The sequence below is a fragment of the Cheilinus undulatus genome, linkage group 15 (assembly GCF_018320785.1).
Source record: "Cheilinus undulatus linkage group 15, ASM1832078v1, whole genome shotgun sequence".
NCBI classification, from domain to species: domain Eukaryota; kingdom Metazoa; phylum Chordata; class Actinopteri; order Labriformes; family Labridae; genus Cheilinus; species Cheilinus undulatus.
The window spans coordinates 48,498,332-48,513,956 of record NC_054879.1 but is presented as its reverse complement, the minus strand read 5'-3'; the positions used below and the strand labels follow the sequence as shown (position 1 = coordinate 48,513,956).

Sequence of the window (15,625 nt, the reverse complement as noted above, 5' to 3'; positions counted from 1 at the left end):
TAGTACCCTTACTTCAGCTGAAACTTAAACCACTGGAGGTAAATGATAGTGAGAGTGCAGCAGTGAAACCCCTCACAGTCCACAGGGAGGTCTATATGATTGTAACATGTCATGTTGGACAGCTTCCTCCTTCTCTAGTACACATAAAGTCTGTCAAATATAAGGATGCCATGCTCTGTGCTTATTGCAGGCAATATGAGATCATATGCACACTGTCAAAACTGAAAATGAAAACTCAAGCTTGAGTGGAGCGTCTTGACAGAGAGCAGCAGTGTGAAGTGCTGCAATAAAAGAGCAACAAACATTCTCCTGCTCCGTCCCAAAGGAGGGAAAATGGCTCAGGCAGCACTGAAGGAATTTCCAGTTTGTCATCTGCCGACAACTGAGGAATGCATAACAAATGATTATTACAGCCCAGCGCAGCTCCTGACTCACTGGGGAATACAAGCCTATGTTGGTTTACTGAAGGAAAGATATATTTAATAAAAACTGTATTATGTAAATGTGGGTCAGAGAAGAAACGCTACAGCCAGCAGTTCTTTAGGAGTTCTGCCCTCCAACTATGTCTGACAAAACACAAAGAAACTTCATTATAATAAAACAGCAGCTCATCTTACTGACAACAGACACAAACAACTTCATCTCTGTAAAACAGTTGACAGTCACTTCACATATAAATGATGAGGCATCCATTTCTTTTCCCTTTGTCTCTGTAATCTTACCAGAGGAGTCCAGCCAGCATTATCCTTCAGGTTTGGGTCAGACCCCTGGTCCAGCAGCCCCCTGACAGCTTCTACGTCTCCCTGCAGAACCCAGAGACAACAGAAAACCTGAGGTCAGAGCTGCAGCCCTGCAAACGAAAGCCTTCAAACACAGCGGCTGATCCCAGTGTGCCAGAGCCCCACTGTTTATCAATCACACACCACAATGGGCCATTGATTACCTTGTCTGGGATCCAGAGGGGGATTACTGCTATGTTTACACGGATTACTGCGAGACAGTTTTATTCTCAACGGACCGGAACATTACGGTCCGATCATCTGAGAGCTGATATGTTTGACAGAGGGAGGAAAATCTCAGTGAAAGGAGACTGTGACACCTGGAGATTAAGCTTACATTCAAGAAACTGGAAGAAATCCTTGAAAGGGACAAGTTTGCATCAAAAATCTGCATTTTAACTGGTGTTTGTTCAGCTCTGTGTCCGGGTGTGGGCTGAAAAACTAGTGGAAAAAGAGCACATCCTACTTAAAGGCTGTCTCAGGATCATGCTGCTAATTTTGGTTTCTTTTTAAGTGAATTATTTTTTGTATCTGATCTGTAAAAACCTCATGAGGTATTCTCTTAGCCTCATAACTGTAAATGATACTTTACAGCTTATTCCTGATAATCACATTTCCACATGCAACTATTTCAAAGCAAATCTTTAACATCATATTAACAATGTTCTCCAGAAACTTTGAGTTTGTAAAAGTAATCATAGGAATTCAGAAAAACAATTTAGTTTGTATTTAAAGGTAAATGAACCCAGCTAAAGGGAAAGTGAAATGTTTGAAATCACAAGTATATCACTGACTATTTCTGACTGGTCCACTGAGCCTTCTAGGAATTTTAGAGTGAAATCAGATACTCAGCGGTGTCACTGCGAGAGGAGGAGGACACTAAGGTGAGTAGTATGTAGCTGCTGCCATGCTACAGTAGCTTCACTACAGTGCTCTTTCATGTGTTTGTATTAGCTTTATGCTAATGTGTGCTTCTGATCACACCGTTAGGAAAGAGCACAATAATGAAGACGTTAGTCTGAGTGTAAATCAGAGAGGATGTCGGCATAGAGGAGAGAGGGAGGAGCTAATAGAGCGTCTGCTGGTCATCAGTGCTGACCTCACTGATACAGATGAACACCTGGTTTGATCCTCAGTTCACCCCCATGTCTGCAGTGATCACCCCAACACGTTCCCTCTTAGTGTTCAAATAAACACACCTTTAAAAAGCTTTAAACACAGCTCATAATGACCACATACACACACACCATCTGATTCTCTTTTCTGGAATATTCAGTCAGAAGATGTCATTTCAGTGCAACGGCTCATGGAGATCTGCTGAGCTGTGCAGCATAGAGGACAGAACTGTTTTTACTCAGTGGTAAAAGTTCCCGCCTTAGCCGACGCCTGGTCCAATCACAACAGTTCTTCATCTATCACATGTGCCAAAGTTACTCCTCATGAGTATGACGATCCAGTTAGCATTAATGTTAACGCTAACACATCATACATATATAAATATACAGACATTATTCCTGGGTCTACTGTAGCTACGAATGTGGGTGTGATTTCATTACAGTACATGGAGCTAAAGTTGTTATGATTATTATTTTCTTGACTGCTCAGTAGCTGTTCTCTGGCTCTAAAGAACAAAGTTTAATAAATGTCTTTAACATCAAACATGCTGTTGACTGTGAAAATGCATTAACGATTCCTCCAATTAGGGCTGACAGCCTCAAGTCAGTTGGTCGATTAATTGGTCCATGACCTCATGTCTGACCAAAATCCTATTGGTCAAAAATAGGGGTGAGAAGAGAGACATCAGGTGTTTTTATTTTTTCAGTTATCTAGTGTCACAAAATGTAATAAAAAAAAAACTATGAATAGAACTATTCAGGTGTGTCTTGTTAAAAGTTATGTTATAAAAGAAGACAAATAAATGATCTGGAGTAATTTTAAACATAATTTTAAATAATAAATGAGCTGTGATCACTGATCACTAGTTCATGTTGTTATATTTTCAGAAATCATGTAAATATAAGAAGGTGCAGTATGTTCAGGTCTGAGTCAGTTATTAGTTTATTACAACACAAGGTGGTGATACTGCAAAAATCATTCTTCATACAAAATTTGAAATTCACCAAACTGAAGAGTTGACAGCTTCATGGACAGTAATATCAATATAATTCACTCATTTAAAGAGTGATTAGCTGGTGAAATAAGAACTTCAGAAACCTTACTAACTAAACAGAGAAATGCTTTTGAAGGTTATTGTCCTTTAACAAAACGTGATCATGAAGCTAATAAAGTTAGCTAAACATGCCTGTCTAGGTTATCTGAGGTCATTTCTTCACTTTGTCCTCTCTGGCAGAGAAATAATTATATTATCCTGTTTGAGGTGTAACAGCTGAAGTTATTTTATATTTAATCTCTAATAATCATGTTCAGTATCTTCTATGCTAAGTCTTGTTTAGACAGAAAGGACCAGAAGTCCCGCACAAATTTCATGCAAAGTATCATGGGAGCTAGGAGTAAGGTGGATATATAACATCATTATATTAATATGTATTTCCTATATAATTCCATAAATCCAGTACATATGCCTAAAACCCACCCCAAACTAATGTGACTGAGAAATAATAATCTGTGTGTGTAATGTGCTCTAAAACCTCTGACTGGTCCACTACATTTGGGGCCTCAACAGTGCCATTCATAATTTTGTCAGGCAGCTCAAAGCGGGCAACAGCATGCTGGTTAAGCTCGCTCCTGGGTGACGGTCTGCCAGCTTCTTATGCCCTCCTCCTCTCCCTTCTGATTGGTCAGTTTGGCTGGAGAGCCTCTATGCCAATCAGCCGTCCCAGTGCAGGAGGACAGAATCAGTTATCAGCTTCCCTTCTGCTGCTGCAACCTGCGAGTGGGTGTGGCAGACACGCCCACTCACACCAGAACTCACACATACAGCACACAATATGGCGGCGGCCATAACCATCTCCAGAAAGCCTGATTCAACACATGAAGCTATAGTTGATGTGTGGGCTTCCACCTTGTTCATGTCTGCAGTATTTAAATATAGCTAAACACTGTTTGGTAGGTCAGAATTTAACTCTCCTTTTGTTCCAAACCGCTTCATGACGAGTCTTTAAAAACAACATGGCTAAAACCCAGAGGTAAAGTCTGCATCATTAGAGATAGTATCTAATATTTCCTGTTTTTAAGGCTAGAGGTGAACTGGACTCTGTGTTCATTTATAAATGAAGAGGCAAAGAGTGTTGAGATATGATGAGGAACAGACCAGATGTGAACAGCTGTGCTTAGAGCTGTATCAGATAGAACACACCTCTAACCACAGGTACTCTCTCTCTAACAGATACTACATTAGCTCCTCTCTCACCTTTCATTGATGCTTCCTTTAACTTCTTCATTATTGTGCTCCTCACTGACAGTGTCACCAGGTTTATTATCATAGAGATTTAATGGGTGACTAATGCACCAGGAAATATGAGCTGAGGAGCGCTGGGACCAGATGATGTCACACCACTCAGGCTGCAGCACGACTTTAAAACATGGCTGCCGCCTGGTGAGTTCATAATTTCCCATTTTCCAAAAATGCATACATCTAAAGAGTGTGTTTAATATGCATATAAGAAATACAAGTGTTAATCCTATAAGAAGAACTTGCCTTATCATGCACTGCAGAGTTGCTAAAGTGAAGCCTTTGTTTGCAGTCTGAACCTAAATGCACTTTGACAAACTAAAGGTTTCAGTGGGAGGTTTTCATTCAGCACAGTATTCATTCTGCTTAAGGAGAGCTATAGTTGTAGAAATGCAGCTTAAGTGATTTATTTTTGTCAAAGAGTGAAATCACTCAAACTCATAGACCCTCCCTAAATCTACACGTGTTGCTTTCCATCTGCTGTGCACAAACCACAGCTGATGGTGCCGTTCCAAACCAAATGCACCATGGTCGGTCTCGGGCCCGTCCCAGCAGGGCCACTCTTTAAAAATAAGCACCAAGTCTGTTATGAACAGAGGTGCTGTCAGCTTAAGTCAGGCTGGCACAGAAGATCAGCCCAAATAGTTACTCTGACACAGGAAGACATGGAGCATCCTGTCGGTTTCAAAATAAAACACTGACCACCAGTCACATCTCTCTACTATATCAGCAGTGCTTTAAAACAGGCTCCAACTGCAGCAGAGCAGCCCTGTAAAGAGACGTTACGTCGGACTATTGGCATATTAAGTTGCTCTGGGCCGGCCTGTGCTGTGCTCCGCTTCAGGAACGGTAGCGCTGGCCTTCTGGCGCTGGAAGGAGCAGAACGACGGCACAGATGGAAGTGACAAACAAAGATGCAGCGGGGTCTGCTGTTAAGAATGCTGTGCCAAAATATTGCCATTTACTTAAAGCTCCCACAAGGATGGTTCTGCTTCATGTTGATGTAAGCAAGCCCTGCAGACAAAGGGGTACGCCTTTCCTCCCTGCTGATGTTGGTCTGTGCATTTTAAATATTTCAGCTCTCACGCTTCATCTGGCACCTGCCCTGTGTCATCGTGTCTAAATAGAAACCATCAGCCTCTGCAATGATGGACACAGAGAGGCACTCATTCTTTATGTCAGTGTGTAACCAGCTACAAACTCATACCAGGGCCTTTAATGGGGATAACCGATGGGAGACGTGGGAATATGTTAATGAAAAGTTTCCAACCTTAATAGCAGCTAGATGCAGCAGGGTCTCTCCTCTGTGGTTCCTCTTTGTAACTGCAGGGCTCCCTGAGGTGGTCCGCACAGAAGACACACTAGGAGACCTTCTGCCAACAGCTGCAGGGAGAGACGGGCTGTCTCCTCGTTCTCGCCTTGGTGATTTTTTTATTCTCTTATCACATCTGGGGCTGGCTGAAGATGGAGGGTTAAGGATGGCTGGAGACATCTGTGAATTTCTCCTCCTGCCGGGGGAAGCTCGAGGCCTTTTTGGGGTGGTCTCTGGTGTGGCTAGCTTCTCCTCCACTCTGGATCTTTTTGAGGATTGCTTTGGGGTAGATGCATTGTTCTGTTTCTCTGGACTTCCAGCTGGATTTGGGTCATTTTGAGGCAGTTTACCATTGTCTGGTGTGCTCTGACGAGGCTGGGTTTGGTCAGTGTGTGTAGTGACACTGCCTCCTGAGAGGCTCGCCCCCTCGGTGCTTCTGTCAGGGCTTACTTCTTCAGTTCTCTGCTGTGCAGCTTCAGGCTGAGGCTCTTCAGATGTGACAGAAGGGCTTAAGAAGGAAACCCTCTTACTAGACCTCCTTGCTCCTCCAGCACAGGGCAGCTCCTTCTCCTTTAGGGCATCTACCTCCTCTGTGATTCCCCACTGCTGGTTTATCGCCTCCAGCCTGCTCTTCTTCATCATCTGTTTGCTCTGTTTCCGTGTGGTCCTTGGAGCTACCTGCACCGATGCCTTCCTGCCAGCAGTGTTTTTCTTAGTTGACCTCTTTTTTTTATTGGAGTTTTCATTTTTGCATCCTTCTGAGCAGCCGGAGCCCGAGTCCTGGGAGGACGAGGTGAAATTGAAAACGGACAAGTCCTGACCTTGAGCGGTGAGCGACTCTGGCTTTGCTGTAGCCGCTTCTTTAGAAGCTCTGGTGACCTCTGCAGGCTTCTCCACCGTGCAGCGGACCTTACGGCTGCGGGGGCTGAACCAGATCTTGAAATTCTTTTTGTGTTTTAATACAGGACTCTCAGGTTGTGGGGGAATAACGGCGTTAGAAGAATCTGCAACAGAAAGCATAGAAGCTCCTGTTCTGTATATGCTCAGAGTTTTTCAGAGATAATTGTAGAGGCCCTTTAAATGTATGCACACAGTCAAAAACAAAAATGACATATGAACGACATCCCCAGCTAAACTGACTAAATCCTACGTGACAACAATCTGCAGCTCGTTCATTTTTACCTACAGCTCTTGGAAAGTTGCCCTGCAGTTCTTAGCTGAGCTGAAATCTCCTCCCAAACAACGCTGGTTAATTGCCTGGCATAATTACTGTCATTACAAGGATGCTGTAAGGGCATTGCAGATAATAAAGCACAGGAGCCAGCTACTAATGCTGTCACTCACAGATCCGATTGGCAGAGGAAAAAGCTAACTGTTTGGGTCAACAGTGGATAGAAGAGCGTGTGGGCAGATGAGTGTGGGGATTGTTGATTATACTCTGGAGCTGCTTGTTAATGCCTACTCTGTACCTGGCTCTTCTGTGAGGCCGAGCAGAGACTCCAAACCGCAGAGGAGCTGCACGATGCTGCTCAGCTGCCTGTTGATTTGAATGTCCTTCACCCACGCAGGACTATGACACACCACACAGCCGTCTCCCGCCCCAGGGCCCGCACAGGACCTGAGCAATAAACAAAGCTTGGATTAGAAGTCAGTCTACTTCACAGTTCAGTAAGAACAAATACAATTAGCTTATTGATGAAGCCTTTAAGGGCAGTCAGTCATGGCGGTGAGGAATAACTGTGGGCTAAAGTTTAGATTTAGAGGGGCATTCATTACCTCCAAGACTGAACAATTAAATCCATGCATGGATAAAGAAGAAGGCGAGAAACCAAACTCTTAGATGTGCAGCATTTAAGCTGCATTACAGTCATATTAGATGATAAAGGAGACCCTCTCCTCAGCACAAGCACCATGTGACATCTCCTGGAAGCAGGGCTGGGCCATGTATGAAGTTTCCTCAGTGTATCGTGATCTATAAAATGACGATATCACTGCCATAAATGATGTGGAGGTTTAAAGCTGCAATCCTCTAGAGTTTCACTTGTCCCACAGTCTCCTTAGCCCAGTGGTTCTCAACGTTGGGGCTCAAAAACAAAGAATATTTTGAAAATGTTTTTTTCCCCATCCAATATTGTTACTATTATTTTCCACCCATTTAAATCAGTTTTCGCTGCCATATTTTGTTCATTTTAACCCATTCTTGTCATTTCTAATCCATTTCCAAGACTTTACTGCCTATTGTTGTCTCTGTTGACCCATTATTATGGATAGTAACCAATTTTTACCCCTTTTTGCCCATTTTAATTACATTTGACTATTTGTTATGCCCATTTTGCAAGTTTTACCCACTTCTGCAAAGTTCTCTGTCTCAGTTAACCCATTTCTGCCACTTTAATCCACTTTCACCATGTTTTTTGCCTGTTTTTGCCATTTATTGCTGCCTCTCTTATGTATTTTTTTTGCAGCCTAACCCTTTTCTTCCACTTTTAAAATCCTATTTCACAACCTTTTCCACCATTTTTGCCATTTTAACCCATTTTAGCTATTTTTAATCGATTTTAATTCTGTTTTTAAGAAAAAATGATGCAGTTTTTTCAGAAGACACTAAAAGATATTTGTTGCTTTGTTAAGAATTGTTTTTATTCAGGTTTAATATAAAATATGGTTATTGCAACTTAACTGCAGAATGGACCAGGACTTTGCTGACCTAGTTGGCCCCAGTTTGGCTGGGCCCCAGAAAGCTCTCCCCTTAACCCCCCCTCATGGACGGCCTGTCTCCACATGACTATTCTAGAATGTTCCTGGCTGTGTTCAACCAGCTTCAGGTACAGCGGGGCCCCCGGTCTCTGGCACCTTTATTTTGGGGGTCGCGGGCTGCAAAGGTTGAGAACCGCTGCCTTAGCCTCTTTCCCACTGACTGCTGTTTATTTTTATGGAAAGTTTTCCCCCAGAAAGGGGCGGGGCCAGCATAGTTTGGGTACCTGGATGGGTTGCTCTAATCCATAGTTAACAGAACTGAAACATGTCATCACTCTCCAGTCACAATAAAAGATTGTAAGTTATGATTCTCTAGAGCTGAAGGCCTGTTATGGCATTATTCTTTATCTGTTTAAGCTTGAGAAATATAAAAGGGCACTAAATTAAACCACATTTTTAAAAATCCAACAGAGAGGTTTACTTAAATCATTATGTTGGTGCCGTTTTATGCATCAAAGGTGTAAATAAAAACTGATAGAGTAGTTAAAGTTGGAACACATACCCTGCATCAGGGTATAGCCTGAAAATATCACCTTATATCATCATCCAGCTCTACCTGGAAGGATTTAGATTTCCTTTAGGGCTGACAGCCTCAAGTCGATTGGTCGATGACCTCATGTCCAAACAAAATCCTATTGGTCAAACAATCGCACGTGCTACTTTAATTGGAAGAATCCATTTTTTGCAGGAGGTGAGAAGGGAGACGTCATGTGTTTTTATTTTTTCAGTTATCTAGCTATCAGCTATCTTTTTTTTTCTTTGGTCCGTCCCATGACCAATCGACTGACTGATGATCTGGTGCGATTTTAGTCGACCAAGATTATCTTTGGTTGACTACAGCCCTGATTTCTTGATTCAAACTTTTTTAGTACACTCTCATTTGATAGATCATTTATGATGATCCCCATGTTAACTGAATGTGTGTAATCAATCATCTTATTTTACTCTCCTTCCGTCTGATCCATCTCATGTTTTTCTTGTTTCTACGTTGATTACAGGATTATAGTCTTGACTGGTTTCGTCAGCCTTTTCAGACCATTATTTAGTGAAGCACTGATGATGAAAGGACTTCACCGTTAGAGATAAATCATTCATTTCTGGCTTTATTAACTATGATGAAAAACAGCCTCTGATCATGTTTCATCATCATTTATTTATCGTTAGCAGAAATCACACCTCAGAAGAATATCAGTTATATATGGGGGGGGGGGCATTTGCTACTGAATTTAGTGAAGGAGACTCTAAAATCCACGAGGCTGATCTGTTGTTTGGACGAAGACTCAAGAGGTGCATCACTTTAGATAGAGCAGGTGCATTGTGGGTCATATTTCCATCTCTCTTTTTGTAAAGGAAGGTCCAGTGTAGGCCTGAACCATTCTGGAAAAGAATCTGATTGCAATTTTTTCTCCAATATTGAAATTTCATACGTGATTATTCCTTAACTTTCTTTTATTCCTAAACAAGGGCTGAAATATTTTTTAAAATGTCTAACTCTGATGACTTTGACTCGCACTGCAAATTGTATGTAAGTGTTTTATTGAAGGGTTTTAGTCATTCTCATATTCAATAAGAAAAAAGTACAAAAATCAAGAAGGCTGGATTTTTTATAAACTGTTCTAAAAAATTGGCACTTGGATGATTGCATATGTCATGCATAACATCTCTGCTGAAAAAAAAAGTTTAAAACTGCTACTTGGACACAAATTTAATGTCAAAGAAATACTGCACCCTCTGTGATTTGAAAATTGCAGCCATATTGTGGTTGAATGTAATTTTGGATTAACTGCCCAGCCCTAGTCCCGTGTATTCTGTGTGAACAGAGATAATGAAGGAAGAAGTGAAGCTAACAGCTCTTAAATATAACAGCTACCTAATCTGAGCAGAGGACATTTCCATACTCTTCTGCTTGTTGGAGCTGAATTCTGATGTCAGCTGGGACTTTAGTTCATTCAGATGTTCATTTAGCCTTCTGTGTTCATTTAGTTTGGTTAAACCTCTGTACAGGTTCCTGTTTAAGTTCCTAGTGCCACACTGGTATACAACAGTCACATCTGTAGATCTCTTTAATAAGCCTTGTTCTTATAAGTCTGTTCATTTGTTCTGCTAAAATAAACCCACTTTTCTTTAAAATCACTTCTGTGTCTAGAGTCTTACTGCTTGGCCTCTGATAGTTTGGAGAAAAGTGTGTATAGTTAACTATAAAAGTGTTTTTCAGACTAAAATGTTCACCGTAGACACGTCTGTGGTTACATTACCTGCAAAGCATATGCTCACACATCCCCAGACACACGGGCTCCTTCATTAAATCTGAGCTGGAAAAAGAACAAACATTGACAGAGTTTGGTCAGAATAAGAATCCATCTCAGAGACCAGAGGGTTACAATACTCTTCAAACCTTTCTGCTGTAAAGATGGAGGAGTCCAAACAGCAGGAGGAGGTAATGACTCATTCAGCTTGAGGTGTTTACCACACTGTGTCCCTAAACTCTGATCAACCAGCATCGTTACAATTCAGATGTTTTTACCTTCAGTCACATGAACTTTTCTCCATCTGCTGCCCAACTGTTAGCTGCTATTTAACAGAGTTATTCAAAAACCTCATGGTTCTGCCATCTATGACTGTAGCTGCAGGGAGCAACGCTAACCCTAACCTCTGAACCAAAGTGTGTGGAAAATAAAGAAATTGAAAAAATGTATGAAATGATAATTATGGACCTTAAAGACGATGAAATGAATGCTTATTATTATTTACAGGTGATAAAGGCCAGTGTTAGAGCTGTGGTAAATGTTGCTGTACATCTTCATGTCTGCCAGTAGGGATGGTTAAATATTTAGTTAGTTTCAGGACCAGTCTGGTGCTGATGGAGTTGGATCCGTGTTTAAAGGGATGGCTGAAGCCTGTTGCTCTGAATGAGGTGCAGGCTTTCTGCTCCAGAGTCCTTATGGTGACATCACAGTAGAGAAGAACCATGCCAGAGGCTCTAGACTCAGAAAGGTAAACAGTCTGGCTCTGAATCAGGCGTCCATTGTGCTCTATCTGCAGCAGAGTGATGACAGAGAAAGGTTGAGGAACCCTGGTGGAATCAGCCAAAATAAAGTTGGCTGCTGTCTGACAGATCACAATAATGCCAAAGATCTGATGAATCCTGGATGAATCTTGGACACACTAAGGCACTGAAGTAGTGACAGGATACTGCTATTCTGGGAACCTGTCAGAGAAACTGAAACAGAAGAAATCTGCTGATGAGTCAACAGACACCAGCGCAGCAAAAACACTGTTTATTGGTGTTTGTTTCTCTGGAAATCTGTCCAACGTACTGGTCCAGCTCCAGGACTCTCTGACAGACCAGAATCAGTCACTGAAGAGGTCTAAGTAGAGAGGCTAACGTAGCATGGCTAAAGCAGCACAGCAAAAGTAGAGAGGCTAACGTAGCGTGGCTAAAGCAGCACAGCAAAAGTAGAGAGGCTAACGTAGCGTGGCTAAAGCAGCACAGCAAAAGTAGAGAGGCTAACGTAGCATGGCTAAAGCAGCACAGCAAAAGTAGAGAGGCTAACGTAGCATGGCTAAAGCAGCACAGCAAAAGTAGAGAGGCTAACCTAGCACAGCAAAAGTAGAGAGGCTAACGTAGCATGGCTAAAGTAGCACAGCAAAAGTAGAGGGGCTAACGTAGCATGGCTAAAGCAGCACAGCAAAAGTAGAGAGGCTAACGTAGCATGGCTAAAGTAGCACAGCAAAAGTAGAGGGGCTAACGTAGCATGGCTAAAGTAGCACAGCAAAAGTAGAGGGGCTAACGTAGCATGGCTAAAGTAGCACAGCAAAAGTAGAGGGGCTAACGTAGCATGGCTAAAGCAGCACAGCAAAAGTAGAGGGGCTAACGTAGCATGGCTAAAGTAGCACAGCAAAAGTAGAGGGGCTAACGTAGCATGGCTAAAGTAGCACAGCAAAAGTAGAGAGGCTAACCTAGCACAGCAAAAGTAGAGAGGCTAACGTAGCATGGCTAAAGCAGCACAGCAAAAGTAGAGAGGCTAACGTAGCTAGCTAAAGTAGCACAGCAAAAGTAGAGAGGCTAAAGCAGCACAGCAAAAGTAGAGAGGCTAACGTAGCATGGCTGAAGTAGCACAGCAAAAGCAGCGAGGCTAAAGCAGCACAGCAAAAGTAGTGAGGCTAACATAGCATGGCTAAAGTAGCACAGCAAAAGTAGTGAGGCTAACGTAGCATGGCTAAAGCAGCACAGCAAAAGTAGAGAGGCTAACCTAGCACAGCAAAAGTAGAGAGGCTAACGTAGCATGGCTAAAGTAGCACGGCAAAAGTAGAGAGGCTAACGTAGCATGGCTAAAGCAGCACAGCAAAAGTAGAGAGGCTAACGTAGCATGGCTAAAGCAGCACAGCAAAAGTAGAGAGGCTAACGTAGCATGGCTAAAGCAGCACAGCAAAAGTAGAGAGGCTAACCTAGCACAGCAAAAGTAGAGAGGCTAACGTAGCATGGCTAAAGTAGCACGGCAAAAGTAGAGAGGCTAACGTAGCATGGCTAAAGTAGCACAGCAAAAGTAGAAAGGCTATAGCAGCACAGCAAAAGTAGAGAGGCTAACGTAGCATGGCTAAAGCAGCACAGCAAAAGTAGAGAGGCTAACATAGCATGGCTAAAGCAGCACAGCAAAAGTAGAGAGGCTAACGTAGCATGGCTAAAGCAGCACAGCAAAAGTAGAGAGGCTAACGTAGCATGGCTAAAGCAGCACAGCAAAAGTAGAGAGGCTAACATAGCATGGCTAAAGCAGCACAGCAAAAGTAGAGAGGCTAACGTAGCATGGCTAAAGTAGCACAACAAAAGTAGAGAGGCTAAAGCAGCACAGCAAAAGTAGAGAGGCTAACGTAGCATGGCTGAAGTAGCACAGCAAAAGCAGCGAGGCTAAAGCAGCACAGCAAAAGTAGTGAGGCTAACATAGCATGGCTAATGTAGCACAGCAAAAGTAGAGAGGCTAACATAGCATGGCTAAAGTAGCACAACAAAAGCAGCGAGGCTAAAGCAGTGAGGCTAAAGAAGCGAGGCTAAAGCAGTGAGGCTAAAGCAGCACAGCAAAAGTAGAGAGGCTAACGTAGCATGGCTAAAGTAGCACAGCAAAAGCAGCGAGGCTAAAGCAGTGAGGCTAAAGCAGCGAGGCTAAAGCAGCGAGGCTAAAGCAGTGAGGCTAAAGCAGCGAGGCTAAAGCAGCACAGCAAAAGTAGAGAGGCTAACGTAGCATGGCTAAAGTAGCACAACAAAAGCAGCGAGGCTAAAGCAGCGAGGCTAAAGTAGAGAGGCTAAAGCAGTGAGGCTAAAGCAGCACAGCAAAAGTAGAGAGGCTAACGTAGCATGGCTAAAGTAGCACAGCAAAAGTAGAAAGGCTATAGCAGCACAGCAAAAGTAGAGAGGCTAACGTAGCATGGCTAAAGCAGCACAGCAAAAGTAGAGAGGCTAAAGCAGCACAGCAAAAGTAGAGAGGCTAACGTAGCATGGCTAAAGCAGCACAGCAAAAGTAGAGAGGCTAACGTAGCATGGCTAAAGTAGCACAGCAAAAGTAGAAGGGCTAAAGCAGCGAGGCTAAAGCAGCGAGGCTAAAGCAGCGAGGCTAAAGCAGTGAGGCTAAAGCAGTGAGGCTAAAGCAGCGAGGCTAAAGTAGAGAGGCTAAAGCAGTGGGGCTAACGTAGTGAGGCTAAAGCAGCGAGGCTAAAGCAGTGAGGCTAACGTAGCGAGGCTAAAGTAGCACAACAAAAGCAGCGAGGCTAAAGCAGCGAGGCTTAAGCAGTGAGGCTAAAGTAGAGAGGCTAAAGTAGAGAGGCTAAAGCAGCGGGGCTAAAGTAGAGAGGCTAAAGCAGTGGGGCTAACGTAACGAGGCTAAAGCAGTGAGGCTAAAGCAGCGAGGCTAAAGCAGCGAGGCTAAAGCAGTGAGGCTAAAGCAGTGGGGCTAACGTAGCGAGGCTAAAGCAGCGAGGCTAAAGCAGCGAGGCTAAAGCAGCGAGGCTAAACCCTAAACATCGTGAGGTCGGCCTCAGATGGATGAAACATCTGTGGTGTCTCTTGTCCTCCGCTCACGGCTCATCAGGAGTTTTAACAGTTAACCCTGCGACTGAGAGCCAAAGGCTGATTCTGGTCATTTAGGAGATTTAACATGCAGTAATGAAGCAGAGCAGTCTGAGTATTATTAAAGCTCCTCTTTGGGGTTTGATGCCCGTCATCTCTACTCCATGTGAATACTCATGTATCAGCAGTTTGTTGTTTCCTTATGTTGCTTATCACAGCAAACACACTAGCGCTGGTAGACAGGGGGCTTGACTGTGTCGTGGTCTCAGAGTAAAGATGGAGGCCCTCCTCAGAGCTGCTAAATGTAGGTGTAGGGTGTAGCTTTGCCTTCCAGTGTGGTAACAGAAGTTTATCAGACCGTTTTCATTGAAACACCACATTTTTAAAGCTGCAGGATGACGGGGCTGCTCAGTTTGAGGGGAAAAACTCACACAGCTCTCTGAGGAACAGCTGATGAGCCCTGAAATCACTAGAATGGGTCACAAACTCCACATTTACCTGAAACCAATAAAGAAATGACGCTTTAAAATGTTTTCCTATCGTTTTCCACACCGTCCCGGTTCTGTTCACGTTGGTGTGTTAGTCGGTTAGTCATCGGTTAGCTACGTTAGCTACAGTTAACTGTGGTTAATCCCATGGACTAATGCTGCCAGATCTGAAGTCTGAACTGGGAATGACGTCACAGTCATCTGAAAAAAACGGATTTCCCAGTTGATTGTGTTCCATTTGTTTTTGGAGGGAGTGGAAATCATTTTCATATTTAATAAGAATAATGTAAAAAGAGAGAAAACAGGATTTTTAAAGACTATTATAAAAATGTAACTTGAATAACTGCATGATATGTAATGCACGATGCCTCTGCTGCAAAAAACCGTTGTAAACTGGTATTCTGACACAAATTTCAGCTAAAAGAAATATTGCACCGTCTGCAGTGTGAAGATTGCAGCACACCATAATAGTAATAGCATGCATGAGTGTGCTCCACATTATCAGTAAAAGAGCTGGAGGGATGACAGATGCCTCCAGTGTTTTTAGCATTAGTGATCAGCTGTTAGCCGATGAACCTTTGAAACTCTGCGCAGCACGTCACGTATTCATGGACTGTTGCTGCACACGGCAGCAACCACAGGGTGGCGCTGCGTCTACGATGTCTAAAACTGCAGAGAAACAGCAAACGGAGCTGAAAACAGCTCAAAATGCCAAAGTGTGCCACCATGCTGGGTCCGTCGGGACCACAGATTGGGACGTCGAGGTCACGAGTTGTAAACACGACCTGGAGAGACGGTCTATTTGCCACTTCCGGTCGG

The 15,625-nt window shown here is 43.2% G+C and overlaps 1 protein-coding gene across 2 annotated transcripts in view; it reads right to left on the bottom strand.

Annotated features, from left to right (window-relative positions):
• Positions 1-15,625, bottom strand: part of bard1 (BRCA1 associated RING domain 1) — a 53,976-nt gene that overhangs the window by 38,032 nt on the left and 319 nt on the right. For both annotated transcript variants that reach the window (XM_041807798.1, XM_041807799.1), the window contains exons 2-5: positions 10,516-10,572; positions 6,973-7,121; positions 5,462-6,507; positions 723-803 (exon numbers count right to left, since the gene is read on the bottom strand). In XM_041807798.1, the coding sequence (XP_041663732.1) occupies positions 723-803; positions 5,462-6,507; positions 6,973-7,121; positions 10,516-10,572 (1,333 nt within the window). The remainder of the gene's footprint in view (positions 1-722; positions 804-5,461; positions 6,508-6,972; positions 7,122-10,515; positions 10,573-15,625) is intronic.